General features: G+C 37.1%; 1 protein-coding gene across 1 annotated transcript in view; it reads left to right on the top strand.

The window, feature by feature from the left end:
• Window positions 1-24209, top strand: part of pax3a (paired box 3a) — a 32081-nt gene extending 7872 nt beyond the window's left edge. The window contains exons 5-9 of the mRNA XM_051699786.1: window positions 10494-10693; window positions 11530-11695; window positions 12772-12992; window positions 19039-19302; window positions 22849-24209. Coding sequence (XP_051555746.1) covers window positions 10494-10693; window positions 11530-11695; window positions 12772-12992; window positions 19039-19302; window positions 22849-22866 — 869 coding nt within the window. The 3' untranslated portion in view covers window positions 22867-24209. The remainder of the gene's footprint in view (window positions 1-10493; window positions 10694-11529; window positions 11696-12771; window positions 12993-19038; window positions 19303-22848) is intronic.
• Window positions 24210-26634: the final 2425 nt, after the last annotated feature.

Below are 26634 nucleotides of genomic sequence, written 5' to 3'. Positions count from 1 at the left end.
ATTCTAATGCATTCCAACTGTTTTCGATGCTTGTGTACGGGATTTTAGAGAGAGATTTTACAGGAAAGCACTGTTTTATTACGTTATGTCTGAAATGCTTTTACTTGACCACAACATGCTTATTTCTATAGATTTATGAACTTGACTTTTATGTCTACTTTTAAAAAGAAAGGTTCTTCAATGGTTCTTCAGTGGATTAGCACTTTAAAGGAATGTTCCGTGTTCAGTACAAGTTAAGCTCAATCGACAGGATTTGTGGCACAATGTTGATTACTACAAAAAATGTTTGTCTCGTTCCTCCTTTTCTTTAAAAAAGCAAAAATCAAGGTTACAGTGATACCTGCAATGGAAGTGAATGGGGCCAATTTTTGGAGGGTTTAATGTCAGAAATGGGAAGCTTATCATTTTTTAAAAGCACATATTAATTCATCTGTTTAAACTCATGTATTATTTTAGCCGGAAAGTCATTTTAAGGTTTACGGCGTTACCTCGTCATGGAAACAAAGTTGTTAAAAAAACCCAAAAAAGGTTAGCATGCGGTTATATCACACTAAAATCATGGTAACACGCATACTGTTTACGTCTTGGGGCTATACTTTTGAAACGGTGATTATTTTAACATTTACGGATTTGGCCCCATTTACTTTTTTGATTGTAAGTTTGATTTGTATTTTATTTTTTTTTTAAAGAAAAGGAGTGACAGGTCGAAATTAATTTTTGTAATAATCAACCTTATGCCACAAATGCTGTCAATTGAGCTTAACTTGTATTGAGCCCGGAATATTCTTTTAAGTTCTGCAAAGATATGTGGTTCTTTTGCGGTTTAAAAAGAAAGTTGTTGACCAATAGATTCATGAGACGTCACTGTATGACCGCGCCGCCATGTTTGTGACCACAATTCCACGTACCTTCATTGTGCTGCGCTGTGGGATGCGGCAAAAGCCTGATGACATTTTTGTTTCTATTTATAAATCTCGAAAAGGTGATACTGCTGTTTAATTACCGGAGCCAAAATGTAATTTTTCTTTCAATAAAGTTTTATCTTTTAAGTGACATGACTTAATTTCGCCAAAGTCAAGCAGTGACATAATCGAGTTAGATACAATTAAACTGGAAATGCACATAGGACAGTGCTATTCATAACACCCAGACTGCATAAAAGGTACTGTATGTCATAATTGTAACCCATTGTAATAAATAAAAAGCACTATAATGTGAATATATAGTACATATTTAAAGTGTATAATGTCAGTCGATAAACAACACACCATAAGATCATGAAGCACTGACTTTATTCACACAACCAGACTATAGTGTAAAACTTTAATATGCCTCGGTTGATTTCTGTGTCCTTCATGAGTTAAAAGCAGCTCTTACATTCATACAGACGGGATCATCACAGATGTTTTGTAATATTTTGACCATGTCGGAGCAGAAAACAACACAAACATGTGTAACTTCTGAATGAGATGTTTACAGCGATGTACCGGTAGGCGTGTGTCCGCCGGCATACGGAGATAAATCGTGGATAAAATATATTTAAATGTCTGCAAAAGTCAAATTTGGCAAGATTTGTGCTGACCTCAGACATGTATACACCTTTCCTGGGACTTTGCATGGATCAAGAGCATTTTTTGATGTTTTTCTTGAGATCGTTTTACGGGTGTTTTTCCATTCAACGCAATTGATTTTCTCCCGCTGATGGTCACAAATATGTGACATCACTGAAACAGGTCAATACGTTAAAGAAACTCAAAAACGAATGCAACGAAACTATAAAGTATATAGATTGTTTTCTAAAAACTAGAGAATAAAACATTCTTCCCCTTAGGTATTAGGTTGTAAATGCCTTTTTGGTGCTAACTGTAATCTGTTTTTTTAAGAGTTTGGTGCAAGTTTACTGTTTGTTTTTATAAAACACAAGACCAGAGCAATAAAAGGGCATTACACTCTTTGCAAAGCTTTAAAGTAGTGCTTATTAATTTTATTATTTGGTCCCTTATGAATTTGTGCGTGTGAGTCAGGGATGCAAGGCCCTTCGGAGGGCTGTCAGCCCCTCTTTCTTACCCCAGAGATGGTGAGCATGGGCAGGGTCAAGGGGGAGTCCTGGGTCATTGACTGTACAAACTCCCACTCTGCTGGAAGTGCACGTTAAAATAATGTGTTTGTTCAGTGTGACAGGTGACAGGCTTTCTATGATGGCCAATAAATACTTTGAAGCTGAAAAAGACAAAATAGTTGTTTTTTTATGGTTATATTATAGACATTTCATGTTTGAAAAATGTACATTAAAAATGACCATATAGCCTCTTTTGCCAGACTGTAAATGTAAATAAGAATGTTGTTCTTAATTGATCAGCCTGGTTAAGTAAAAAAAAAAAAAAAAAAAAGCCACAGGAAATTAGAAGAGAAACATTGCAACAATCCTATTCCTAGTCAGCATCTTTGTCTTGTTTCTGAGTAAAAAGTTCTGAGTTTTTCAGATAATATATTTTGAATATGTTTATTTTATCTTGTTCCAAAGCAGATTTTACACTTATTTAAAGCATAAACTCACTTCATTTTAATTCTGATTAAAATTTATTTTGTATATTCCCAATAGAACAATTCTAGAATACATTAAAGAAATCATAAATTCAAAGAGAGGATGATATTAAAGATTAAATAAGTTACTGCATGTTTTGTATGATGAGGTAAAGTTGTTTACTTCAATAGATCTGCAAGTGTCATTGAATGTTTTTGTTTTTTTGAGAGTTTCAAACACATCACATGACCTGTCTGTCCTGGATATAGCTAGTTACTCAGTATGTGCACTTTCTGCTAAGTGTGTTTGGTAGGAAAGCGTGTGCCAAGAACGTAAATAAAACATAATGTCAATGTAATGGATGCTCATATATTTGGGAGCATGTGGTGTGTGTTCCCATGGTGTGATCGCTGCGTGGGTGCTACGTTTTGGCTTTGTCCTGTTGTTGGAAGCGATTCCACACTGAAACAGGCACCTCTGTCCTGGTGTGACATCACAGCGAGCAATGCATGCTTGGAACTCATAAAGCCCCAGTATCCCTGCTTTATGGTCCTCATGCCCCTTTCCATAATTAATGCAAACTAGAGGATCTTCATGCATCTGTTTTTAGAGTTTGAAACATCACCGTCTCCTTCTAGGAGCGGAGTGAGGTCTAAGAATGGGTTGTTTCCAAACCTTCGACCTGTAGTGTATACCCTGCTACTTTATCATTACTGCATATGATGTACCAAAGTATTTACAAAGATAAAAGCTACTTCAAAAAATGTACTTCATGGAAGTGTCCAAAAACCATGGTACTTATTATGAGTAATACCATAGCACTTTTTGTGATGTTAGGTCTGTTTCAGTCAGAATGCAAAACTCTATCTTTTTGGAATTTGTTTCTCTCTTCTCGTTGTCTCTATCATTCTCTGTCTACTTCTCTTTCTCTCTCCTTCTCTCTCTTTTTCTTTCGGGGCAGCTGCTGGGGTCGTGGCTCTTTAGCGAGTTGAGTGACTCCCTGCTCCTCCCTCTTAACAAAATGCCAACCCCAGATGGAGTCATGATCGTTCCGTTAACCATTCTTCTCCGTACATCTGCTGGGATTCTATATACTCCTTAATTCACTCACCAGTGGCTGGCTGGGGCGCGGGCTGAAAGGGCCAGCACTCCTCCACGCTACAAATAAATGCTTCATTTGTCTCTTTTCTCTTTTGTTTTGTTTGGGGAACACATGTCACGAGCTCAATTACCCAACCATTTAACAGCCCCTCAGGAGGAGAAGACTCTCCCCTACCAGGAGCTATAAACTGCCCAGATGGCCATTAGTACACTCGGGCTCCCTCGCTCCGGCATCCCTCTCTGTTTACTTTCACTTTAGCTTTCTTTGTTTTGCGGCTGTGTTTGTGTTTTGAAGTGTGTTCTGTGTTAGTACCGAAGCACTTACACACTGGTTACCTGCAGACTTTCCAGTAGAAAAGAAAAATCAAAAAGGAGATCTCTTGAATTTCTCGATTGCTTCAGAAATGAGTTTATATGGAGAGCGAATAAAGTCACATAATTAAGTCTATGATGTTTCATCTCAGATATTTCTCATGAGAAAAACACCCTAGTAATCTCACTTGTGTGTTCTCTAGAGTTACAGAATTGATCTCAACAATGTCACAAACTGTGCTCAAGTTTGCCAAGTTATTTCAATATAATCTCAACAAATTTCTCATCAAATTCTTCCATGACCAAATTAACAGAGCTATGCTATCCACATTCTTTTCATAGCTCTATACTCTTAAAGTAGGCTATGTCAACAATTGCTTCAGTTGTGTCTAGTTTCATCTCTCCCAAGGAATTTTAGGAAACACCTGAGACAAAGTTGAAACTGCCAAGAAACATAAGAACTCGATAAAGTCCCCTGAGCTATGAAAGAGCCACATCTGAGCAATAGAATTTTCAAATCCAATAGTCTCTTTGCCTTCATTTTGCCTTCTGTTTTTCAGCCTTCTCTTGTTTCTCTTTGATCATGCCTGGAATGCACCACATTCCCTTCAATGTCCAACCAAATGCTTCGGAATTCATTCAGTAAAGCTCTCTGTTTCTCTATCTGTCTCTTTTTTCTCTAGCAGACTTGTAAATTCTGTGTTCAGCTGGCAGGCTGCAGGTTTGTGGGGTTTGTCCTGTGTGTGAGTGGAATACAAATCCCATTGAAAGAGTGAGACACACCATGCACTCTTGTCATTAATTAACACTCACCGAAATAATAATTCTGGTCAAACATCCTGTGGTTGGCTGCTTGACTTTACATTCCCCTGATAACTTCATAATTAAGCAATAAATACATCAAGAACTAAAATCAGTTTAGAACAATTAAAAAAAAATCAACCCTGAACAACTTTTAATTGCAATATAGAAGTACAGTAAAGCTAAACAGATAATTAAACCAAATGTATTGTACCAGATAAATAAAAATAATAGTAAAATAACTTTGATTTAGTTTCTCTATACTCTGTGTATTGCTCTTGCAGCTGGACTTTAGTTGTCTGTTTTAACATACATTATGATGATGAAAGTTAAAACTTATTTTAAAAGTTTAAGAGATGCAGAGTATACTATAGATGAGCTCAAGGGAGAGAAGATAGATGAGGATGAGCTGTTGGTGGTGTATTGGGGCCAGGTATGCTTTGGAAATGGACACAGTATGAGTTTCCTGTCCTGCTGAAGTTCTGATGGACAGTGCTTCTTTGAATCCCTTGCTGAGCCTGTCAGTGCTTCGAATCAGCAGAATGAGGTGCGTTCTCAACTTTTAGCTTGGAAATGAGATGTGAGGACATTTATTTATTTTTTTGGTCTAGAAAATAACTGATTTGTGGGGAATTAGAAATTTCTTAGTTGTATTTTCAGCCATTGCAAAAGTGTTTCCACACAATTCCAGACCAAAATGATGAATTTGAAACAAATACGGTTATTTTATGGAGAATTCAAGTTTTTAACAGGCTTTTCAAAACCTCCCTGTTCTAAGATTGTAATTATATTATGGGAGAAGTTTCGGTTCTATTATTTAACATTAGTAAATGCATTAGGTATCATGAACTAACGATGAACAGTGACTTTTAACAGCATTTTTAAATCTTGGTTGATGTTAATTGATCAAAATACTATGGTTCATTGTTAGTTCATGTTATTTCATATAGTTGCATAGTTACATGAACAACTAATATTAACATATGCAACTTTTAAGGTAAAAAATATATTTAAGTTTATGTAGAAATTAACTTAAGTCAAGATTAATAAGTGCTGTAAAAGTATTGTTCATTATTGGTTAATTATTGCGTTAACTAATGTTAACGAATACAACCTTATTATAATGTTTTACAGAAACCTTTGTAGATATGCTACAGAGGGAAACTGATGATTTATGATGTAATGATGCAATGTTCCTCTAATCGAATCCTTTGGAACATCGAACTTTGGTCTTAAGTTTCTATGTAGATGTAGCATCAGTCAGGAAAAACAAGAAATGATAAATTGTCCGATAGAAATGCCTGCTTAGTGTACGTCAATGTAGTAAATAGACATGACGAACGAGACTTTGGATGACAATCATTTTAAAGTGGAATCAGTATTCCCACACACCCCACTTTAGTCACCAAACTAGCCCCCCAGGTGCCATTGAGCGATTGCATCCCACAATCCCACCCTTTTCTAACTCTCTCTGTATCACTGTTTCCCCATCACCCCCCACCTTCCTTCCCCTCCACCTCAGTAACCCCCTGGCCGTGAAGGAGGAAGGGTTCGGGGGCGGCCCCCCGCTGTTCCCCTGAGGAGCCCCTATTGCCCCACGTCCAGCCCTCATTGTGCCCACCTCCCCCCCTCCCCCCGCCCCCTGCCAGGCAGGTGACAGGGGCCTCAATGCTGCCCGGACCGAGCTCATGGAACCTACAGATGGAGCGTGGAAATCAGACTCCAAAGAGCTCAGTCACCATTCTCACTAAACAGGCCAACAAAAGACTGCCAAATAACTCCCCAAAAGAGATGAAGAGAGAGCGGGAGAGAAAGAGAAAGAGAGAGAGAGAGAGAGAGAGAGAGAGAGAGAGAGAGAGAGAAAGAATGCAAAATGCAACAGTGTAATTTACAGTTTACAGTTTACAGACTTTTTTGTTGCAATAATAGAAACTCAAGGAAATTTATGAGAGGTCAGGAGAAAGAAAAAATGAAAAATTAGATGTTTTTCTTGAACGCAGACCATACAATGATGTGGTAGTTTGTGGTAGCCTCTCTCTTTCTCTGAGGACCTTGTAGCCCTGCAAATGTTTCCTTGTGTGAATTTGGATGTTAGTTTTGGGAGAATAACCTGTTTACCTTTTGATTTTGTGAGTCAGAGCTCCACAATTCTTGAGGAGTTTGTGGATGAAGCAGGAAATGAAATGAGAACTCATTGATGTATGCTATTTCCTCAAAAGGTGGCTGTTTATTAATAGCACTATCTAGTCTACAGAAAATAGTCCAGACTTGGGGGAAAATGGCTTGAAAAGAGATTCCCTGTAGCATAGAGAGTGAAAATGAAAAGTGGAAAATGACAGCCACGGCTCCCTACCGGTCTCTCTCTTCTCTCCAATTTCTGTGAGATGCCTGGAAAGCTGCACGCTGGCATTGGGCAGCAGCATTTCCTCTGCTGCTCCAGGATGCAGGGGGCCAGGGTGGAGAGTGAAGGGTTTGCTTCACGTGACTCTACTCTTTTAATTAATCCTCTAAATCTGTCACTCTCTTTTGGTCTCTTTCATTTGCTTACCTTTCTTGTGGGAGAGATCAACCTGCCTTTTTGTGGGGAAGTGCAGAGAGATTTTTGTTTATGAAATAAACGTGTTGTGATCTGTGTTGATTTATAGTATCTACAATATTTTTAATCAAACTATAAAAGTTAAAGGGTCAAAGACCCTATGCAATACACATTCAGTGTGATCTCTACTGTAAATCAATAAAGACACAATGAAATCTCTTGATGAGTGCAGTTTTCTTTATGCTAATGCAGTTCTGATTTCTGAAGAGCATTTCATTGGACAAAAATTCTTGTGCAATGTGAGTAATCAATATTTTTGGTCCGTATTCCTTGAAGAGAAATGCGATAAATTTTAAATGTGCATATCTGCTAAAAAGAACTTCTGTAAATTTTTAGGGGTACACTAGTATATAGATGGCTTCAAACTTAATGGACATAGACTTAAAGCCACAAAACAACAATTATAAAAGAATGGGGTCTTTAATACTGTATTTTACTGAATTTCAAAATTCATGTCATTGGCACAAGGGACTCTTTTCACATTTCCTGTTTTGGAATGCGGAAGTAAAGTATTGCAGGTTAAAGTGTTTGGTGGTGAATGGGAGACCGCAGCAAACTTTATTTTTTGCATTCCCATAATTACTTTTTCACGACTTTCCATAAGAGGGAAAAACTTGAGAGCGGTGGATTAAACTGTTAGAATTTAACTGTATAATATACCCCATGACAGCAGTCATAACTAGTTTTTTTAATGAATCCCAGGGTAATATAACAAAAAGTATAATGTCATAAATTTACACTAAATACTTAAAAAACGTTTGCTTGATTTACACTTCTAAATAATCACCCCCAAAATGAAAATGGGAAAGGCGTTGTCATAGACTGTGAAAATGGTCCAATGTGGATCTTAAAGATTTCACTTTTGTGTAGTTTATGTATATGTTATGTTTGCCACAGAAAGGTATTCTCTGCAAACTGTGTCAGCAAATCAAATGTAAACCGATTTCTTTCAATGTAATTTTTAATTTTGCGGTCTGCTACTGTCTCGGTGGTTGAAGTCTGGGAGTCTTTTTACGTTTTGTGTTCTCAACCATTTGGGGGTGAAATTTGTAGAGAGCAAACCAGAGAAAGGAGATGGTTAATGTCAGACGAAGCAGATGTGGCATTGGCAAGTTCTGGACGGGGGCTTTCGAAGCGTATTACTGGACAATAGCGGGCTGTCACGGTAGTTTGAGGAGCCTAATCATTTGATAGGGCCCCCCTCCACTGGGTACAGATTCCCCGAGCTTTAGTCCACTCACACTAGCATTCTCTTCTGCTGAATTAGCTACGAAAGAACCTCTCACTCTGTCTAATTCTGTTAAAATAACACCCAAAATAATACCTGTGTATGAGAGTGGTGATGTGTGTGTTTGTGTGTACACACAGATGGATGGGCGATAGCAAATGGCCTCCAAGATACTGGCCTCCAATTTCAAATTGATCGAAAACAAAATACCTTGCAACAATATTATGGTCAGTTATAAGTAATCTACTTGAAAATAAAAAGATTTTAAACAGTAAACATATAAAAAATAAACATATAAACATATTGAATGGTTTTCAGCATTAAAAGTAAAAGCAGAAACTTAGAGCTAGAACTTTTTTTAATTGCCATGTATTCACGGATGAAAGGGAATTTTTCTTGGTGCAGGTGGCGACATAGTACAGAAAATGTAATAACTACAAATACCAACAGAACAAAGCAATACACAAACTCAATATTTTTAAATTAGCTGTACTTGCCAGTGCTGGGTAATCTGGATTATGTAATCAGATGACAAAAATCAAGTACTTGTATTTAGATGAAATTGCATTTTAAAATACTCGTAATCACATTACAGATATTTTTTTTTTATGGATTACATTATTACATATTATTAGGCAACGACAGTAAATTGTTCATAATTTATTTATCCCCTGACCTGATACAAGACAGAAGCCAGGTGGCTATAATTAAACTGAAGATGGAGAAAACTCAACTCAACATTTAACCAATGGATTTACAAAAAACATTTACTTTTAAGGAGACACAGGGCAAAAATATTACAGAGAAATGTAAACTCCTTCCCCAACTTAATATCCGGTTTAAAAACCAATCTCAAACGATTTCATGTCAAATAAGCATTTGGAGATTTGCTTGCATGTTTTCTCAACTTTACATTGCATATCTAACCAACTCCTGACAAATACATTTTAATTATTATTTGAATTATCACTCTATGTTTCATATAACCACGTGTCAATGTCTTTGGAAGGGTTTTGTCCAGCAAACACATCAAAATGCACAAATACATGTCATTTCATATTCACTACTTAATCCACACATAAATGCAGAACTGGTTGCATTAGTACAGTACATTTAGTTTTAGTTTTATAAATTGCTTTTGTACTCTGCTTCAAAAATGTAAATGAATGCACACAAATCCTCTTCTAAATAAGAACAATTTACACCATCTTTTTTTTACCATGTTGGACAAAACATACATTTTAGTTAAAATGTGTTTTTATGTTTCGTTACTGTTTAATGACCTTTTTCTGTTTCACTCACAGACAAATAGCAAGTAAAACAGAATGAATCAAAAACGTATGTTTTTGAAAATGCATTTAAGCAACACTGTGAAAGTGATATAGATTATCCTACTTAAATGCATGTGACATTGCGTTAGGTCAGAGGTAATCCAAAAGTAATCAGATTAGATTACCAAGCGATTACGTAACTAATTACAATTTTAGTTATGTAATTTGTAATCAGTATTTGATTGCAATTCAGAAGTATTTTACCCAGGACTGGAAGTTGCATGAGTTTAACAATGAAGAACAAAAAATATAAAACATTTTTGAAATCAAAGAGTACCATGTACGGCAAGCTATTAATTCCTTTTTGTGAATCTCTTTCATAGTAAAATTATTTTAGGTGTGCTTTGTGCATCAAGACAAGGATTGAAACGTAATTTATGAACTTAATTTCTACATTAACAAAACGAACAAAAATCTCTCACAGTTGAGCACAGAAAGCAGTAAAGGTACCAGATTTAGCCAAATGGCTAATTTTCATCTGTCGTCCCTGGGCAGGCTGATGTTAAAAAGGAAAAATTATACTTAAACAAAACAATCTATACAAACAATAAATAATCATATTAACATGATTAATACTGTTTTGTTCTGTTTACTTTGCAGCAAGCCATTCAGACGAGGGCTCTGATATAGACTCTGAACCGGGTTTGCCACTTAAGAGGAAACAGCGGCGCAGTCGGACCACGTTCACAGCCGAGCAGCTGGATGAGTTGGAGAGAGCGTTCGAACGCACACACTACCCTGATATATACACTAGAGAAGAGCTCGCTCAGAGGGCTAAACTCACCGAGGCACGAGTGCAGGTACACATAAACACACTCATTTTAACACATATTCACACAAACGTCTAACTCGATGTCGAACTCAATTTCAAGTTCTGAATCTGACCTTATCAACTTCCCAGAAAACAAAAAGATCTTGGTACAGTTCTAACTGGCACTTTTCTGCCAGTGTGTACTTGCTTTGTATCTTTCACAAATGAGCACTCATTTTCTCGTGAGTTTGCGGTTTACACAATGAAGTTAATTTTACCAGCATTTTGCCCTGCATGTCTGCCCTGAAGTCATATGACACACACACATACACATAGGCTTCTTTGTGCCACGCCTGGTCTCTTGTTTTGACCCTAGTACTTTTCCACAGGAAAACCTCAGAAACAAACTTTTGATAAAGTCTATTATTAAGTCCTTTTAACCCAATTAAACTAGAACCTGTGACATGATGTCATCGTTTTACATCTTTAAGCCACTGAACACACAGAGAGTGTCTTTGTGTACTCGGAAAGAAGTACACACACACACACACACACACACACACACACACACACAAACAAACTCACTCACGAATAGACAAACCACACGGAGAGTGTAACATTCTTAAAGGAATAACTTGTGTGGTACCCATGCAGAAATGTGTAATTTTTGTTATTACTTCCATTTTAGAAAGTAAATTTAAATTCTTTTGAAGCTGCAGTATTGTAGACAGATAAAAAAAAATTCTCTAAAAGAAAACATATGGGACAAAGTGGTTTCCGTCTTTAACAAAAGCTTATTTATAGTCTGTACTTACTGGAAAAAATTCTTCAGATGTCATGAATGTTAAAAGTAAAATTGTAGTTTGTTGTTTTTGTGTCTTGCAGGTGTGGTTCAGTAATAGAAGAGCTCGTTGGAGGAAGCAGGCAGGAGCCAATCAGTTGATGGCATTTAATCACCTGATACCTGGTGGTTTCCCACCCTCAGCGATGTCGAGTCTTCAGCCCTATCAGCTGGCGGACAGTCCTTATCCTCCTTCATCAATTTCGCAAGGTTATAACAGGAAATTATTAATATTAGCCCTATTTGGACATAAATGGTTTCTCACGGTAATAGAACAATTCCATGGCTCCTCCATTATAAAACACATAGATTCGGCAATTTATTTACAGACAAGGGAGTTTTGCTGTCTGACGATCTTTAAAGTTTGCCTCACATGTGGTCTGTCATATGATCATATTTGAACATGCCGTTAAGGAAGCCAAGCATCATAATGCATAGCCTACCTGTTGCTGCCATTATAATGGCCTGTTTTAGCAGTTAACTTGTTTGGACACTTGAATTTCTATTTATTATTTTTCTTACAAGCTTTCAGTCGCTATATTGGGGCAACAATTTTATTCATGTACAGGTAGTTAACTTTTAACAGTCTTTTAACCCTTCCATGGTCTTGCTGATATTTAGACTCATTTAGAACCACTTTAATCTTAACTGGCAGACCCACCTGAGGGACGGTGTGGACACAGCTATTATAGGGTTAACCTTGAAATATAAAGGGTTAAGGTTAACCCTTTATAGTTCAGGATATAACCCTTTATTCCTAGGGTTAACCCTATAGTTTAGGGTTAACCTTTTAATAGCTGTGTCCACACCATCCCTCAAGTGGGTCTGCCAGTTAAGAGGTTAAAAATGGGACAAAATGACCTGCAAGACCATGAAGGGTTAACAAGCCTTCATTGTGCCAAACAGCCAAATTCTCTTTACCATGCAAAATGAAAAATAATAGTACTACTGCACTTAGCAGTGGTAAAAAATTTTTTTGTTTTTTATTTATTAAAGCAAATTACCACACAACTCTTGTGTTTGTCCAAAACAGTAGAAGGTTTGGCCTGGAATTTACCTTGGTGGTAGGTAAACACTTGACTTTGATAATAAAATTGCCAGCTAGTGCCTTTAAATGCTGAAACTACCTCGTGACCCTATGTACAACGATAACCATTTAAAATGGCAGATTGCCATAGTTTTTATAAAGTATATCTTAGATTAATGAAAATGAGTTTACAATAAGATTTTTATTCCTTGCTTTCTTTATCTTCTTTCTTTCTTGCATTATATCTTGCTTTCAGCAGTTTCTGAGCAGCCCAGCACAGTGCACCGGCCTCAGCCTCTTCCCCCCACATCGGTGCATCAGACTGGGCTTGGCAGTGGACCAGGGGCCCAGGAGGGAAGTTCGGCCTACTGCCTCTCCTCGGGACGTCATGGCTTCTCTGGTTACTCAGATGGCTATGTGGCTGCACCAGGCCATGCAAACCCAGTAAACCCCACCATCAGTAATGGACTCTCATCACAGGTTAGTCTTCGGAACATATATGGCTCTATATATTGACCAACTACCATTCATTATAATTATAATAAAAATAAAAAAAAATCTCTAATTAAAGATATCATTGATATGGGGGGGGGTATGGCGGATGATGATGGAAACGAGAAGTGAAAGACAATTATTTGTGATTACACACTCATCAGCTGTTATCTGTCAGCTCGCCTGCTGTGCACAATGCGCTAACAACCAGAAAATGAGCTCCGGACTTCTTCAAAGCATCCGGTAGTTAGAGACAAGAGCTGCAGTCAGCGTTCCATCCTTGTTCGTGAGGAGAAACTCGGACCCAAGTGCTGCATGATACAGATAAATAAAATAAAAGAGATATGGACAGTGAGAGATGGAGCTAGAGACAGAGAAAATTGTGAATGTGGGTATTTCTCAAAGACTAAAACAGAAAAAATGGTAAGATTTGTGGAAAACAAGCATAAAGACAAATTACATGAAAGAGAGATAGAAAGAAGGGACAAATAGAAGAGAAAAATAGATTGATAGAGTCTGAGAGCGGTTTGATCATTTCTCAAAACCTGCAAAGATTTCTGGAAAACAAGCAACACTGAAGCATGCACACATTCCTATTAATCGGATTTGTTGGTACAATCACAGTTTTGGCAGCATAGTGGCAGAAAACGTATATACCCTGAAAATGTTTCTTAATTTTTCTGATGTGCAACGTTTACATCCTGAATTTAGATGTATGAACTTAATGAAATAAAAGATCCTCTCTGCTCGCCACCTCATAATAACGTAGGTTTCGAATATCACCCCGAGTACAGTAATTAAACTGCACAAAGTTATTCAACATGACGTGCTAATTGAAGTGTGTCTAATTGCTGCGCCCCCAGCAGAAGGGTTTGTAATCAGAACCAATTCCTAGTCATTAAGGCAGCATTTTTCCGTCGGGAATGACTTAGAGGTCAGGTAACTCTCACACTCACGCTCAATCTGTTCCTGCGATTAGTATCTGTGAGTGTGTGTGACCTGGGATGGGGTCAGCCAGTGGCGTTCTGTTGTTGTTGAAGGGCAGGGATTCTCGTCGCCATGACGACGGTGGAACTCGGTGTCTGGGATTCTAATTATGGGATGTTCCAGACTCTTAATTGATTGGAATGAGAGAATTTACCCTCCGTAATGTGCTGTGTAATTTATGCAAATGAGCCACTTTGTTGGTTAATTGTTTGAATTATGTATTTATCTGTGGTTTAATGTATGCTGGAATGAATTTGCGATTTGGTGTGTGTTGGGGAGGGTTGTTGCTCCAAATTGGTTTGTAATTGGTTATAAAGTAAAATAGCAATTATTTTATCATAATTTTCTTTTTTTTTTCTTTCACTCCTGTTTTGTATGAAAACATTACCTACCTAAAAAGTACTATATATTAGTCCAACATTAAATTAAAAATCATACAGCCAACATACCATTTACCACATCTCAATGACCCCTCAAAAACGGCAGTATCAGTGTGGCTTACTGCTACTTTTGAGTTTAGTGATAGTTGTACAACAAGAATCCAGTGACACTGATTAAATTATGGTGATCTTGTGGATTGTGTGAGTTCAAGTCCGCCTCACGTAATTTTTCTGATCCCATTCCTTGTTCTCTATCCAAAATACATACATACCATCTCTCTGTTCCCATTGGCTTAGCAAACTGCCTAAATTTGTATTCTTCTACCACTTAAATCTAAAGAACAACCTCAAACCAGAAACTCTAGCCTCACACACACACGTTTACACTTGCTCACAGGCATGTAGAAATCCTTGTCTGGTTTAATGGGAAACACTTCTTTGTACACACACACTTTGTGAGACATGGACACACATTCATTTCAGGGGTTTAAAATACTCAGGATTAAATACAAGTTAAGCTCCAGTTCTTTATATTCTGTGGTAAATTATTCAAATCTAAAAAAAATTCTGTGGTAATCGACAGCAAACCACAGATGCAATGCATTATACCTGTTTTACGCTTGACCCATTGTAAGTGCATAACTGTCAACACATAATTTTACTGAGTTATAAATTGAAATTATATTCTCTGATATTAAACATTATGCCACAGATATTGTCAATATAGCCTAACTTAACTTGTATTTAACCCTCAGTGTTCCTTTAGTTATACATTTTGGTAATAAATGTAATTTAATATTGTGTTTTTGCTCATTTAGCTTTGGCGAATGCACACTGCTTTATCGCTCACATTTCTCCAAACAGATGTGTACATGCATCGTTCTGGCTGGGAAAATGTTTTATGAGGAAGTTTTTTGTCAACATCTCCTGTCTGTGGTCTCGTGATGGGAGGAACATTTTAGCTTTCACCTCACATGTCGCTGGGCCCCGGGCCCCCCATGGGGAGGTGAACGAGAGAGTTTAACCTCCATGTGCTTTTCATTTGTTAAGCATCACACATTACTGTGTGACTCACACATGCTCTGCTGTACATGATATACACTGTCAGGTTGTGTGAACGCTGATTTATCTGCAAGGTGGACAAAAAGCACCGGGAAATCTGTGAGCGTTTAGTGCTTTTTCTTATCCTCTATCTCTCTCGAACAGCTGTTGAAGATGAACCCCAACAGGAATTCATGACCATTCACACTGCTTGTAAAAGCATTAACAATATGCGCGCGCACACAGACACGTTTACTTAGCCATCCAAATAGGGACATACTAATATTGTTTATATATATATATATATATATATATATATATATATATATATATATATATATATATATATATATATATTAATGTTAACTATAAGCTAGGCTAATTTATAGCTGTGCTAATTATAATGACTATATACTAACCCTAGCCTCAGATGGCACACAATACAGTCCAGACATTTGACATTTTATTCCTAGGTCTGACTATGTAAGACTAGACTAACCCTGAGCCTAACCCACACCCTAACTCTACCCCTAAAAATGACATTTTTGCATTTTTAGAATAATAATAACAAAAAATTATGTAAACAAAATCTGTAAGATTTAGCCAACTTCCCCAAACTATTGCTAAATATGCACACATACATGTTTACTATAGCTGTCTACTTAAAATGCAGGTATACTTCAGATTTTTGTTAATAAAGCAGATTATGATGATTACAGACTAACCCAAACCTTAAGGTACCGTTCAAAGCTTTAGGTGGTGCAACAAATGGAAACAGACACGTTTTTAAAGTTGACACGGCATCTAAAAAATGCTGCACTCTTGCACGAGATGCAAAAAATACAGCAAGACTAGTGATGCACCAATAAAAACAATTTGGGTTATTTTAGGGATCAGAAATTAGACAGTAATTTATGACTATTAATTACACTTGTAAGTGACTAGCTATGTACTTGTTTGGCATTATAAAGTATTTATTAAGCCTTCATTGGCTGATTTTTATTCTTGCTTTATAGTACCTTTACATTTGCTTTTGTCATAACAATGAATTTATTAGCTAAAAACAAAACATTTTAGTAGCTAGTATGATGCAAATGACATCCTCTATAGGTTCTCAGTACTCTGTGTGAATGTGCGGGTTATAAGTATAAATGACATGTAGAAAGCATATAGTATTTCAACAAAGAAGGGAATGTTAGGGTTAGGTTTAAGGGGTAGGGGTTTGTGTAGGGTGCCTGTGGGATAAATAAACACAATAAACATGTTGCAGTGATGCCCCAATTGTAGTATTTAATTAGGGGTGTAAATAGCATCTAACACTATTTTCACTTTGTGCATAGAAAATGCTTTTTGTTGCTATTTACACTATGCAACAAAAGTCTCTGTCGTCTATATTTATTTTATACTTATAAGCTGCATATTCAAACAGTGAAATGAGAACCTATAAAGGATGTATGTTGCACCTTACTAGCTATTGGTACTTTTTGTTTTTACCTAATAAGTTAGGGAAAAAAAAAATGTAAAGAGGCTATTAGGCAAGGGTAAGAAATCAAATGAACAAAGGCTTAATAAATACCTTATCATTCTAAACAAGTCCGTAACTAGTCCCTTACAAGTCCAATTATTAGTCATTAATTACTGTCTAATTTCTGATCCCTAAAATAGTGTTACCAAAATTTGTGTAACAACACAGATATCTGATTATTTAGAGCAACATCTGCCAATACCGATACTTACAGTTTGATGGTTATGCTTTCTTTATTCTATCTTGTTTCAGATCACTGATAATTAATTTCACAACTTCAAAGAAATTAGAATAATAACTTTATTTTTGATGTCTCTACATGTCTTCCCTGTTTCAGAATATCTGGTCTCAGTTATAAACAAAGCACTGAAACAAAAAGCACATTAAATTCACATTAACTGAATTCTGATTAGCCTTTTTGTTCAGCTTACATTAAATTGGTATAATTTCTAATTTTTCTATAGAAATTCTTAACTCTCATTAACTAAATTCTGAATGATGAAGCATGTCCCTTTTTAGTTAAAGCAGCCTCCGCTTTAGCTTTAACATACTCATCCTTGCATTGTCGAGCTTACGGTGAGTAATCCCCTTTACATGAATTTCACGTGAAATTCTAGCAGTGCAAAGCTTACAAATTGCAACTCTGCTGTCACTGTCACCCAGTTCCACCCAAAAATACATTTTCTTTTACACACAACACGAGTTGTAGGCTAATTGTCCGATGTGTTTTTCTATACCTTTTGACGGGAAATTATCGGCCCTGATCATCATCTGTTTTTGAACAATCAGCCGATGTCTAATAGTGCTGATAATTGCTTTAACATGCTGATACTGATGTTTGGCCGATACATCAGTGCATCTTTAGCCGCAACGGTCAAAGACGTCTGTTTAGCACATGTTTACATAGAAAAACAATTGAAAAATGCAGCAAATGGATGGAAAATCAAGTTCGGTGTGAACAGCCTCTAACCCTACCTCTAACAGAAAACTTTAGAAATAAAAAAAACATAATTTATTTTATTTATAAATCGAGGTTTACAAGCGAGAATGTCCCCTAAGGGAGGTTTTGTGACATTTAGCTAACTTCTGGGGACTATAGCTATGTAGCACCTTCTCTAATACTTTTTCTGTATTTATCTCTGCTCTCTCAACCTCTATTTGATTTTAGCATGAAATCCTAATGGAAAGTCCATAAATATCTGTTTTTTCTCCTTTCAGCTTTTCTTACTCCGTTCCTTTCCCAAACACAGCTTACAGAATTGTTTTTAGAAAAACTTTAACAGGGTGAAGAAATACGGCCCCTCTCGGCTGACTCCACCCCCTCTTGGCTACACTGGGTAACGGTTTAAAAGGAACCATGTGTCCAGCAGGATGGGGGAATAATTTGACTCTCATGGACTCTGGACAGAGTCAGTGGGCCTTTATGTCGGTGCGCTGGAGATTTTTCTGGGCTGGGCTGGTTTTGATTAATGATCAGCAGAGGGAGGGAACTGATCTGTGCTTGGCCCGTCAGGCGGCGTATGAGAGTTATCAGACACTGATGGCACACTCACAAACCACGTCCAAATGTCTATTACGGGTGTGAATTAGATACAGGCGGCCAGAAAGACGCTGTGTGAGAGCTGGAGAGATCTCACTCGCTGTCATCAAATCATTTCAGACGCATTTGCAGATGCACAGACATTGCGATTTTAGGGGATTGAATTGCAAAAATTATTATGTTTAGCTTCTTATGTTGAATTTATTTAACATCAAAGGTGTTAACAAAATAAACTAGTTTTTCTACATTTTCTAAAGAAAAATTTTGTGGTGCTTGCCCATGCTAAACTCACCACCACAGTGCTAGGGTTATGTGGGTGGTTGCCAGAGCGTTGATAAGGTGGTTGCTTTTGTGTTCTGGGTGGTTTCTAGGTCCAGAAGGCAAAAAGTTTTGATCTGTAAGATCATGCTGGTCTAGATGCTGCCAGATCAGCAGACCAGCACCAAACCAGCTTGGACCAGCTCAAAAATTAATGCTGGTCTAGGCTATAGTCTTTGCACAGAGTTTAAGAGAAGTAACTCTTTCAACATAGTGGTACTAAAGTCTTCTCTCTTCTCTTAGGTGATGGGTCTGTTGAATCCGGGAGGAGTGCCTCACCAGCCGCAAAGTGACTTTGCTCTCTCTCCGTTGACGGGCGGTTTGGAGCCCAGCACGGGCATGGCTCCCAGCTGCCACTCCTCTCAGAGACTGGAGGCTCTGCCAGGCCTGCCCAGCATGCCGGCTCTTCCGAGCTCCCAGTCCTACTGCCCCTCCAGCTACAGTTCACCGGGGTACAGCGTGGACCATGTGGCATCTTACCAATACAGCCAATATGGGCAGAGCAAGGTAAATACCAGCACAGTTTCTACTTCAGTGAGAGTGGACGTGCATGCTAGTGTGTATATGTGTGTCATTATCATATTTAACAAATTTATGTTCTTAAAACGTTCTTCAAATATTCTGTTTTGGTTGTGGGAGTATTACGATTTCCAGTTTTTGGGGAAATTTAGCCTTTAGCCGTTAGCCTTACATCCCTGATCTTTATTTGTTAACTTAACATTGTAGGAGCGTTGACATGTAATTTTCATAATTGGCTATACGTCCACATTATTTGAACATTATGAACAATTACAGTGAGAACTAATGAAAAAAGTTTTCCCACATTAACAAATGAATTTTCATTCATTCTTATTATGAGAACTTTGCTTTCATCTTAAAAAAATTAAATGTTTAAAGGACGCTTAGAGGACTTAAGAACATTGTAGGAACTTTTATCAAATACTAATACATCATAAGTATGTTCCATTAACATTATTTAAAGAATGTTCATTATATTTACACAACTTTTACATAACATTAGCAAAAACATTCCAAAAACATATGTCTGTACTTTGACAGTTACCTATTTTTTTCCCATCTGCAGGGTACTGTTTATGACATTTTGAACTCAAAACATTAAGTAACTGCCCTTAATTAAATTTGAGAGTTTCTACCAGCAATTTATTTTTCTTTCATTCAGATTAAGCCAGTTTCACTCAGCCTGCATAATTTAGTTGGATTAAGTCAAATCAATGTACTATAGTAATTTAAACTCAACTTCATTAACTAAATTTACTTAAGTTTAATTTAATTAATTTTCTTATGTTGGCACAACTTAATTTATTTTATGAATCATTAGTATATGGCAGGTGAGCGAGTAAAGACAGTAAAATTGTCAATTTAATAGCAGTTGCTTATAGAGCTAAGCAGCACTCAAATCATATAGTCATAAATGTGAAAGTTTATTTTTAAGAAAAGCACAAATGCCAATCTTCACCAAAATGGTGACCCCCAAAGCTCCAGTGTAAAATACAATCTTTTTAAATACCAATATAACAGAACTTTAAACATGAACAAATCTCCTCCTATATCATCTTGCTCAAAATAACTGCATGAAATAACACTTAATTCCGTTTGTTCACCACATCCAGTCCCATGCAAAGCATGCTGGGAAATGGAAATCCCCTGCCCAGTTTCATCAATGCTACGGAAGTATGCATGTAGTCCAAACTCAAATGGATTAAGTAAACTTCAGTTTTACAAATTTAGTTGGATAGATTGCAATGAAATCAAGTTGTGACAACATTTTCTAGAATTGTTGCTTTAGTTCATTTTAATTAAGTAAATTGAACAACATGCATAAAATTATTTTTTTGAGTGTGGAAAGATGCTTTCTTGGTCAGCAAATTCTCTCTTTGAACTTTTTTAATTAATCAGATGTAAATCTGTTTAATAAAGAATAATTCAATTGAAATGAATCCATTTTAATTGTTCATTTGCATAACACAATTTTTTAAAAGACACAATGGCACACCATTCGTTTCTGGATTTCACTTTTTCATAGCATTTTTTGCCCTTTTGCCACTTTAAATAATATTTATAGTTGTGAGAAGACAAAAATGAACTCTCAAAGCCTAAATGGTCTTGTGAAATACCACGAGTCAGACTTGAATTTGCATCGGCCACCTGAGCAGCACAACGCAACGTGTCATTGTACATGCACTGAATGCGTGGCCACAGCTCCAATAGGGATCCTTTTGAAAAAACTAGATTTTTTGTAGAGAAACACGATCATCTAGACGTCAACTGACATTATTTTCAGAGGCATTTTCATCTTTTTATCTGAGATGGAATCATCTGTTTATGTTAGTTAGTCGTAATCCGTATGGCAACCACACAGGTAAATGCTGTCGTGGTTTATGATGCTTAGCCAGTGACCTTTCACGACCCCATGAGATTAGCGAGCTCATCAGCACCAGGCATCCGTCAGCCAGCCATGTAATGAGCACCTGGTAACAAACATATCATTCACGATACACTCGTACAGAGCTGAAATGAGAGGAGAAGACATCTCAGAATATGTTTGACAGAGGTTGAGTTGGGGAGGCTTTAGACACCAAGACTGCACGCCGAGTTCCCAATCCAGGACTGCATCTTGATATCATTAATTTGCAGGGGTCCGCACTCCATAAGCACAGAGCTGGGGGTCCGTGTGGTTGCGGAGGAGTTTGTGGGGGTCTCGTGTAGGAGTAGAATGGCCCATGGCAGACAGATATTAGAACCATGTGTTTCAAACAGGGGTCAGATCTGTAGTTGCTGTTGATCATTGAATCTGATCCATACAGAGCCAAATATAGGACAGATCAGCTCTCCTTTTTGCCATTTTTTTTTTTTTTACTTTCCTTCTTTCGTCGTCTTAACAGAACTGACGTGCACCAGCCTTGTTTCGCTTTTACATCTTTTGTTTAATTTTTCTGTCTCTGTCTTGGCAAGGGCTGCACAGATATCATATATCAATATTTCACGATTCTTTTTTATCATATTTCATTGATTCTTTAGATCCTTGTATCAGTATTATTTATTTATTTATTTATTATGCATGTGTTTGAATTTTCAACAGATCAATTAATAAAGCCCAAAGTATACTTCGGTCAGGATGCGTGATGAAAATCTTGTCATAAGCAGAGTGCTCAAGCACTGAATGCACGCAGCCCTATTTTTCTAACCGCGTGTCTTTGAACAGACAAAATGCGCATGCGTCTCAAATTATTTGCACTAATTAGTGGGTCCACAATGTGGCAACTCTCAAATTTGAGCCATTGCTATCATGAAGAAGTGCTAGAAAAAGATGGAAATATCAGGAGATGAAGATGGAAACAGCAACAGTGGATGTGCAAGTCAAGAGTGCGTGTGTGTGGAGGTTTTAGGTGAAACCTGAATGTGTATAACTGGATATGAAGGAATATAAAGACATCTTTATGGGTTTAAACACCTAAAGAGAAATTGTCCGGTATCTCATAGCAGTCCTAGCAAGCATGCGCCAACTGCCTACGTATAGGCACAAAGTCATATGAAGTATACTTGGACAGGCTCGCGTTTGACTGTACGCAGACACTGAGCGTTCGAGTCAAAATCAAAGTATACTTTGGGCTTAAAGCAGAAGATTGTCTAATAAAGCCAAAATTCTGAAACCAACATTTCTCAGTGTGGTCAGAGTCGCTTCTATGAGGACTGAAAAAAGCAAAGCGAACCATGTGAGAGAGATTGAAATTAATTTTGCAGATTCACTCTCTCTCACGGACACTTGGCACAGTTTCAAACGCATTTGAATCATGATATTATGATGTATCGCGATGCATTGAATTGTGACATATGGTGTCACAGCCCTATTCTTGGCTATGATGGCATTACAGCTTGTTTAAATGCTTTAATTTCAAGGGGTCCCGACCTTTTTTGTCAGATGAAAATGAATGCCATTGGCATTTCTATCACAGTCTCTCAAAATCCCCTGCAATTCCATGAGGAACCCGTAGGGGTTAGCAAACTTATGCCTCTCTCTCTTTTTCTCTTCAGGTGCCTTTCATTATCTGAAGCCCAGCATTGACTGAATGAAGACAGACAGGAAGGAGTGGACGAAACCTCTGGATGGTCTGACTGTAAACTTTTGCACTTGAGCTCTCCTTCACCTCTCTATTGAGTGACCAAATGTACCATCCTTCCCTAAAAGCCCACTCCTCACTGGCTGACAGAGAAGCTAAGAGGAGATGACAGTCCTCTCTAATGCATACAGGTCCAAAGTGCAACTGAATGGAGCGGGAGTTCTTTTCAAAAGGGGATTGTGGGTAGGGTTGGATTGGGTTTAGGACCAGGACTGATTAGGTGGACAATGTAGACCTGAAGGAAACAGCTTCTCCATATTTCCATTCTGTTCTGGAGTACTGTATCACACGTTGACGACACTTAATGCCTCCTTCTTACAGAACAACAAGCCATTGAACGTGAGGAGGACAAAAGGGAAGACTAAAGGACAATTAAAAAGGACAAATAAATAAATAAAAGACTGAGACTGTGTGTAAAAAAACAGCACTGAATGGCAGGGAAGAGTGTGGTGCCATACTCTGTTATCAGCTGTCCACTGACAGACGCACTTTAGTGTCTGGTTTCCATTGTGACGCAACTTGACAGTGAGGACTCTGTGGCATATTGACATGATTACATGATGTCATAATGATGTTTCGTTTCTGATATACAATATGTAGGTATAAAGGGCTGAAAAAAGATGTGCCAATTTTATTTTATTTTTTTTGCATTTACATTTTCATTTGCAGTTTTAAATAAATAACTTAAAGGTGAAGAGTGTAATTTTTTGGAAGTTAAAATACTTTCTCCTGTCCCAGCTTAATATGCAGAGACATCTATACAGGGCCATTCACATGAAACTTGTTTTTGATTCTGTCTGCCCTGTTTTTGAAATTGTTTTCCAATGTAAGCACGCGCTTGATGGGCATCTTTGACCGCTGTTTTGCTGTATTTTCAGCATCTCATGTAGGAACACTTTTAAAAACTTTTAAAAGTGGGTTTTGAGTCACCTGCGTTCTCTTATAGTTTTGTTGCACTGCATCTGGCATTTTTTTGTGCAAGAAAGCATGCTGTCTGAACAGCCCCTAAATAGGCCACCAAAGATGTAAACTGTGGCTCTGTGGCGCTTTCAAAACACTGCCCTGTGATTGAGAATCCTGACCAGCCTGAGACAGCAACATCGACTTATTAATTACACACTTCACCTTTAAAGGATTAGTTCACCCAAAAATTATATTTCTCTCATGATTTACTCACCTTTAAGCCATCCCAGATGTGTATGCCTTCTTCAGCAAAACCGAAATGAAGATTTTTATTCGCACTTGCACATTTCAGCTCTGTTTGTCCATACAATGAAAGCAAATGGGTGCCAAGACGCTGTTGGCTGTTTGACGGTCCAAAAGACAAATTTAGGCAGCATAAAAGTAATCCACACAGCACCAGTCGATCAATGAATGTCTTCTGAAGCAAATCGCTAGGTTTGTGTAAGAAAAAAATCGATAATTAAAACATTTTTAGCTTTAAATCATTGCTTCCGGTTGCTGTTTGAAATGACCTAACTCTCGTGTGATGTTTGTTCCTCGGTTGTATCAAAGCATGCGCTTCTGACTTCAGCTCCGTGATGGGTCGTTTTTTAAAAGTTAATAAAGTTTTAATTATCGATTTATTTTTTACACAAACCTATCAATTTGCTTCAGAAGACATTAACTGATTGACTGGAGTCGTGTGAATTACTGCCTAAATATGCCTTTTGGCCCGTCAAACAGCCAGCAGCATCATGGCACCCATTTGCATTGTATGGACATACAGAGCTGAAATGTGCTTATAAAAATATTCATTACGGTTCTTCTGAAGAAGGAAAGACATACTCATCTGGGATGGCTTAAAAGTGTGTAAATCATTTTTGTATCATTTTTGGGTGAACTAATCCTTTAAATAAAAACTTAAAACATGGGAACATGTTTAAATTCAGCACAAAAGATTGATAGAGGGAGAGAGAGTGACCTGAGTGGAATGCACTCAAGTTTCCAATGGTATTTTGGTCATGTTGGAGAGGTAGCGAGTGACTGAATAAGTGTTACCCTGTGTAGTGCAGATAGACTATGTTAGTTAGACAGACCAATATACAGTACTACCAGTTAAGCTGAGCACACACAATATACCTTACTCGGAGACAGAGGCTATGTTCAGAATGGAATACTACTGTACCATTTATTGCATACTGTGCAGTATGCAATGCAAGATACATTTTTATTTTATTTTAAATCAAATAGTATGTGAAACAGAATCCATTATGCAATGATACATATTTCAAATAGTATTAAGCAGCATACATGTCATATGACCACGCACTATTTTGCATGTTTAGCGTTTTTAATGCAGTTTTGTGTGAAAATTTCTTACCTTTTGGCAGTCAGATCAAATAATGAGTCAAGACAAATAATGTAAAAAAATGTGGAAGATATTACTTCATCTGCTACACTGGAAATGGAAGGTCATGTCAAGCGCGTAATGTTGTATGATATAATACTCCATGCAGTGTAATGGTAAATGCAGTATTGGTCATCCGATTATTCCATTCATACAGATAATATGAAAACTGTGCACACTATACAATACATAGTGCATACTGCAAAAATATGAGTAGTATAGTAGTATGCTATTCCAAGCATAGCCTGAAAGAGACACACACACAAAATTAACCCAATGAAAGTGCAATACACACTCAATACCTCATAAACACTCATCGCTTCTTACTCGCTCACATATCTGATCTTTTCTGAAACTCCATTTTAAGTTTACACTATGTGATTTTATTTTTGTCATGCAAGAAAAAATTCCAGATTATACAGTGTTTCATAATTTATGTGTATGCTCATTTTACGATGTATGGGCGCAAAACTCCACTTTACTCCCGCTCTACAGTTTAGAAAAGACTTGTCGCTGAGTTGGAACTATTCCATGTTTCTACAACACAATGCTCATCTGTCTTCAGATCTTAAGATTTGGAACAATTATTTTTTACCTTGCTGTTTTTTATACTTTGTATTTTGGTGTACGACTGCATATAATTGTTGATGGATAATGTGTAAAATGCAGCACTATTTATAAGAAAACCAATAAATGGCATTCAAGCTTACAATTTTTTTTTTATTATTTTTTTTTTGTGCAATTATTGGATATTTAAACGTTTTTTTTTTTCTGTGTTGTGGGCACTTTCTTTTCACTCTTTTTTTCTTGCTTTCTTAACACCTCAAATTTTTCTCTCATTTTTTTCTTTTATCTTTCTCTCTTTTGTTTTCTGTTGCTGTTTGCAGGAGTAAACAACAAATTGCATTATTTTGTTTGCATAATGTTTAACATTTTTAACATCCTCCACCCATATATATATATATATAAATTATATATATGAATTTATAAGTAAATCAGCATGATAATGGACAATTATTATCAGCTTTATTCAGCTTTTTGCTTTAAAAAATCACAGTCTTTCATTTAGAAATATATTCAGTTTCATAAACACTCTTTCGTGTCCAAGTCTTTTTCTTCAGGGAGCTCTTAACAGGCTTAATGACTAAAGCAGAGTGTTTTAAACTATCCAAACACAGCAGGAAAAGAGAGAGAGAGAGAGAGAGAGAGAGAGAGAGAGAGAGAGAGAGAGAATGCACCAGGCTGGATGTTGCATATATCACTTTCTGACAAATGTATTTCTTTCTTTCTTTCTATATGGCTCATTCCACAAATATGATACACTATGGTCCTGTAAAAAACTACTGTAGT

This window comes from Myxocyprinus asiaticus, chromosome 6 (assembly GCF_019703515.2).
Source record: "Myxocyprinus asiaticus isolate MX2 ecotype Aquarium Trade chromosome 6, UBuf_Myxa_2, whole genome shotgun sequence".
In the NCBI taxonomy this organism is placed as follows: Eukaryota; Metazoa; Chordata; class Actinopteri; order Cypriniformes; family Catostomidae; genus Myxocyprinus; species Myxocyprinus asiaticus.
The sequence above is the reverse complement of the archived record's forward strand: the minus strand, read 5'-3'. Positions and strand labels throughout refer to the sequence as shown.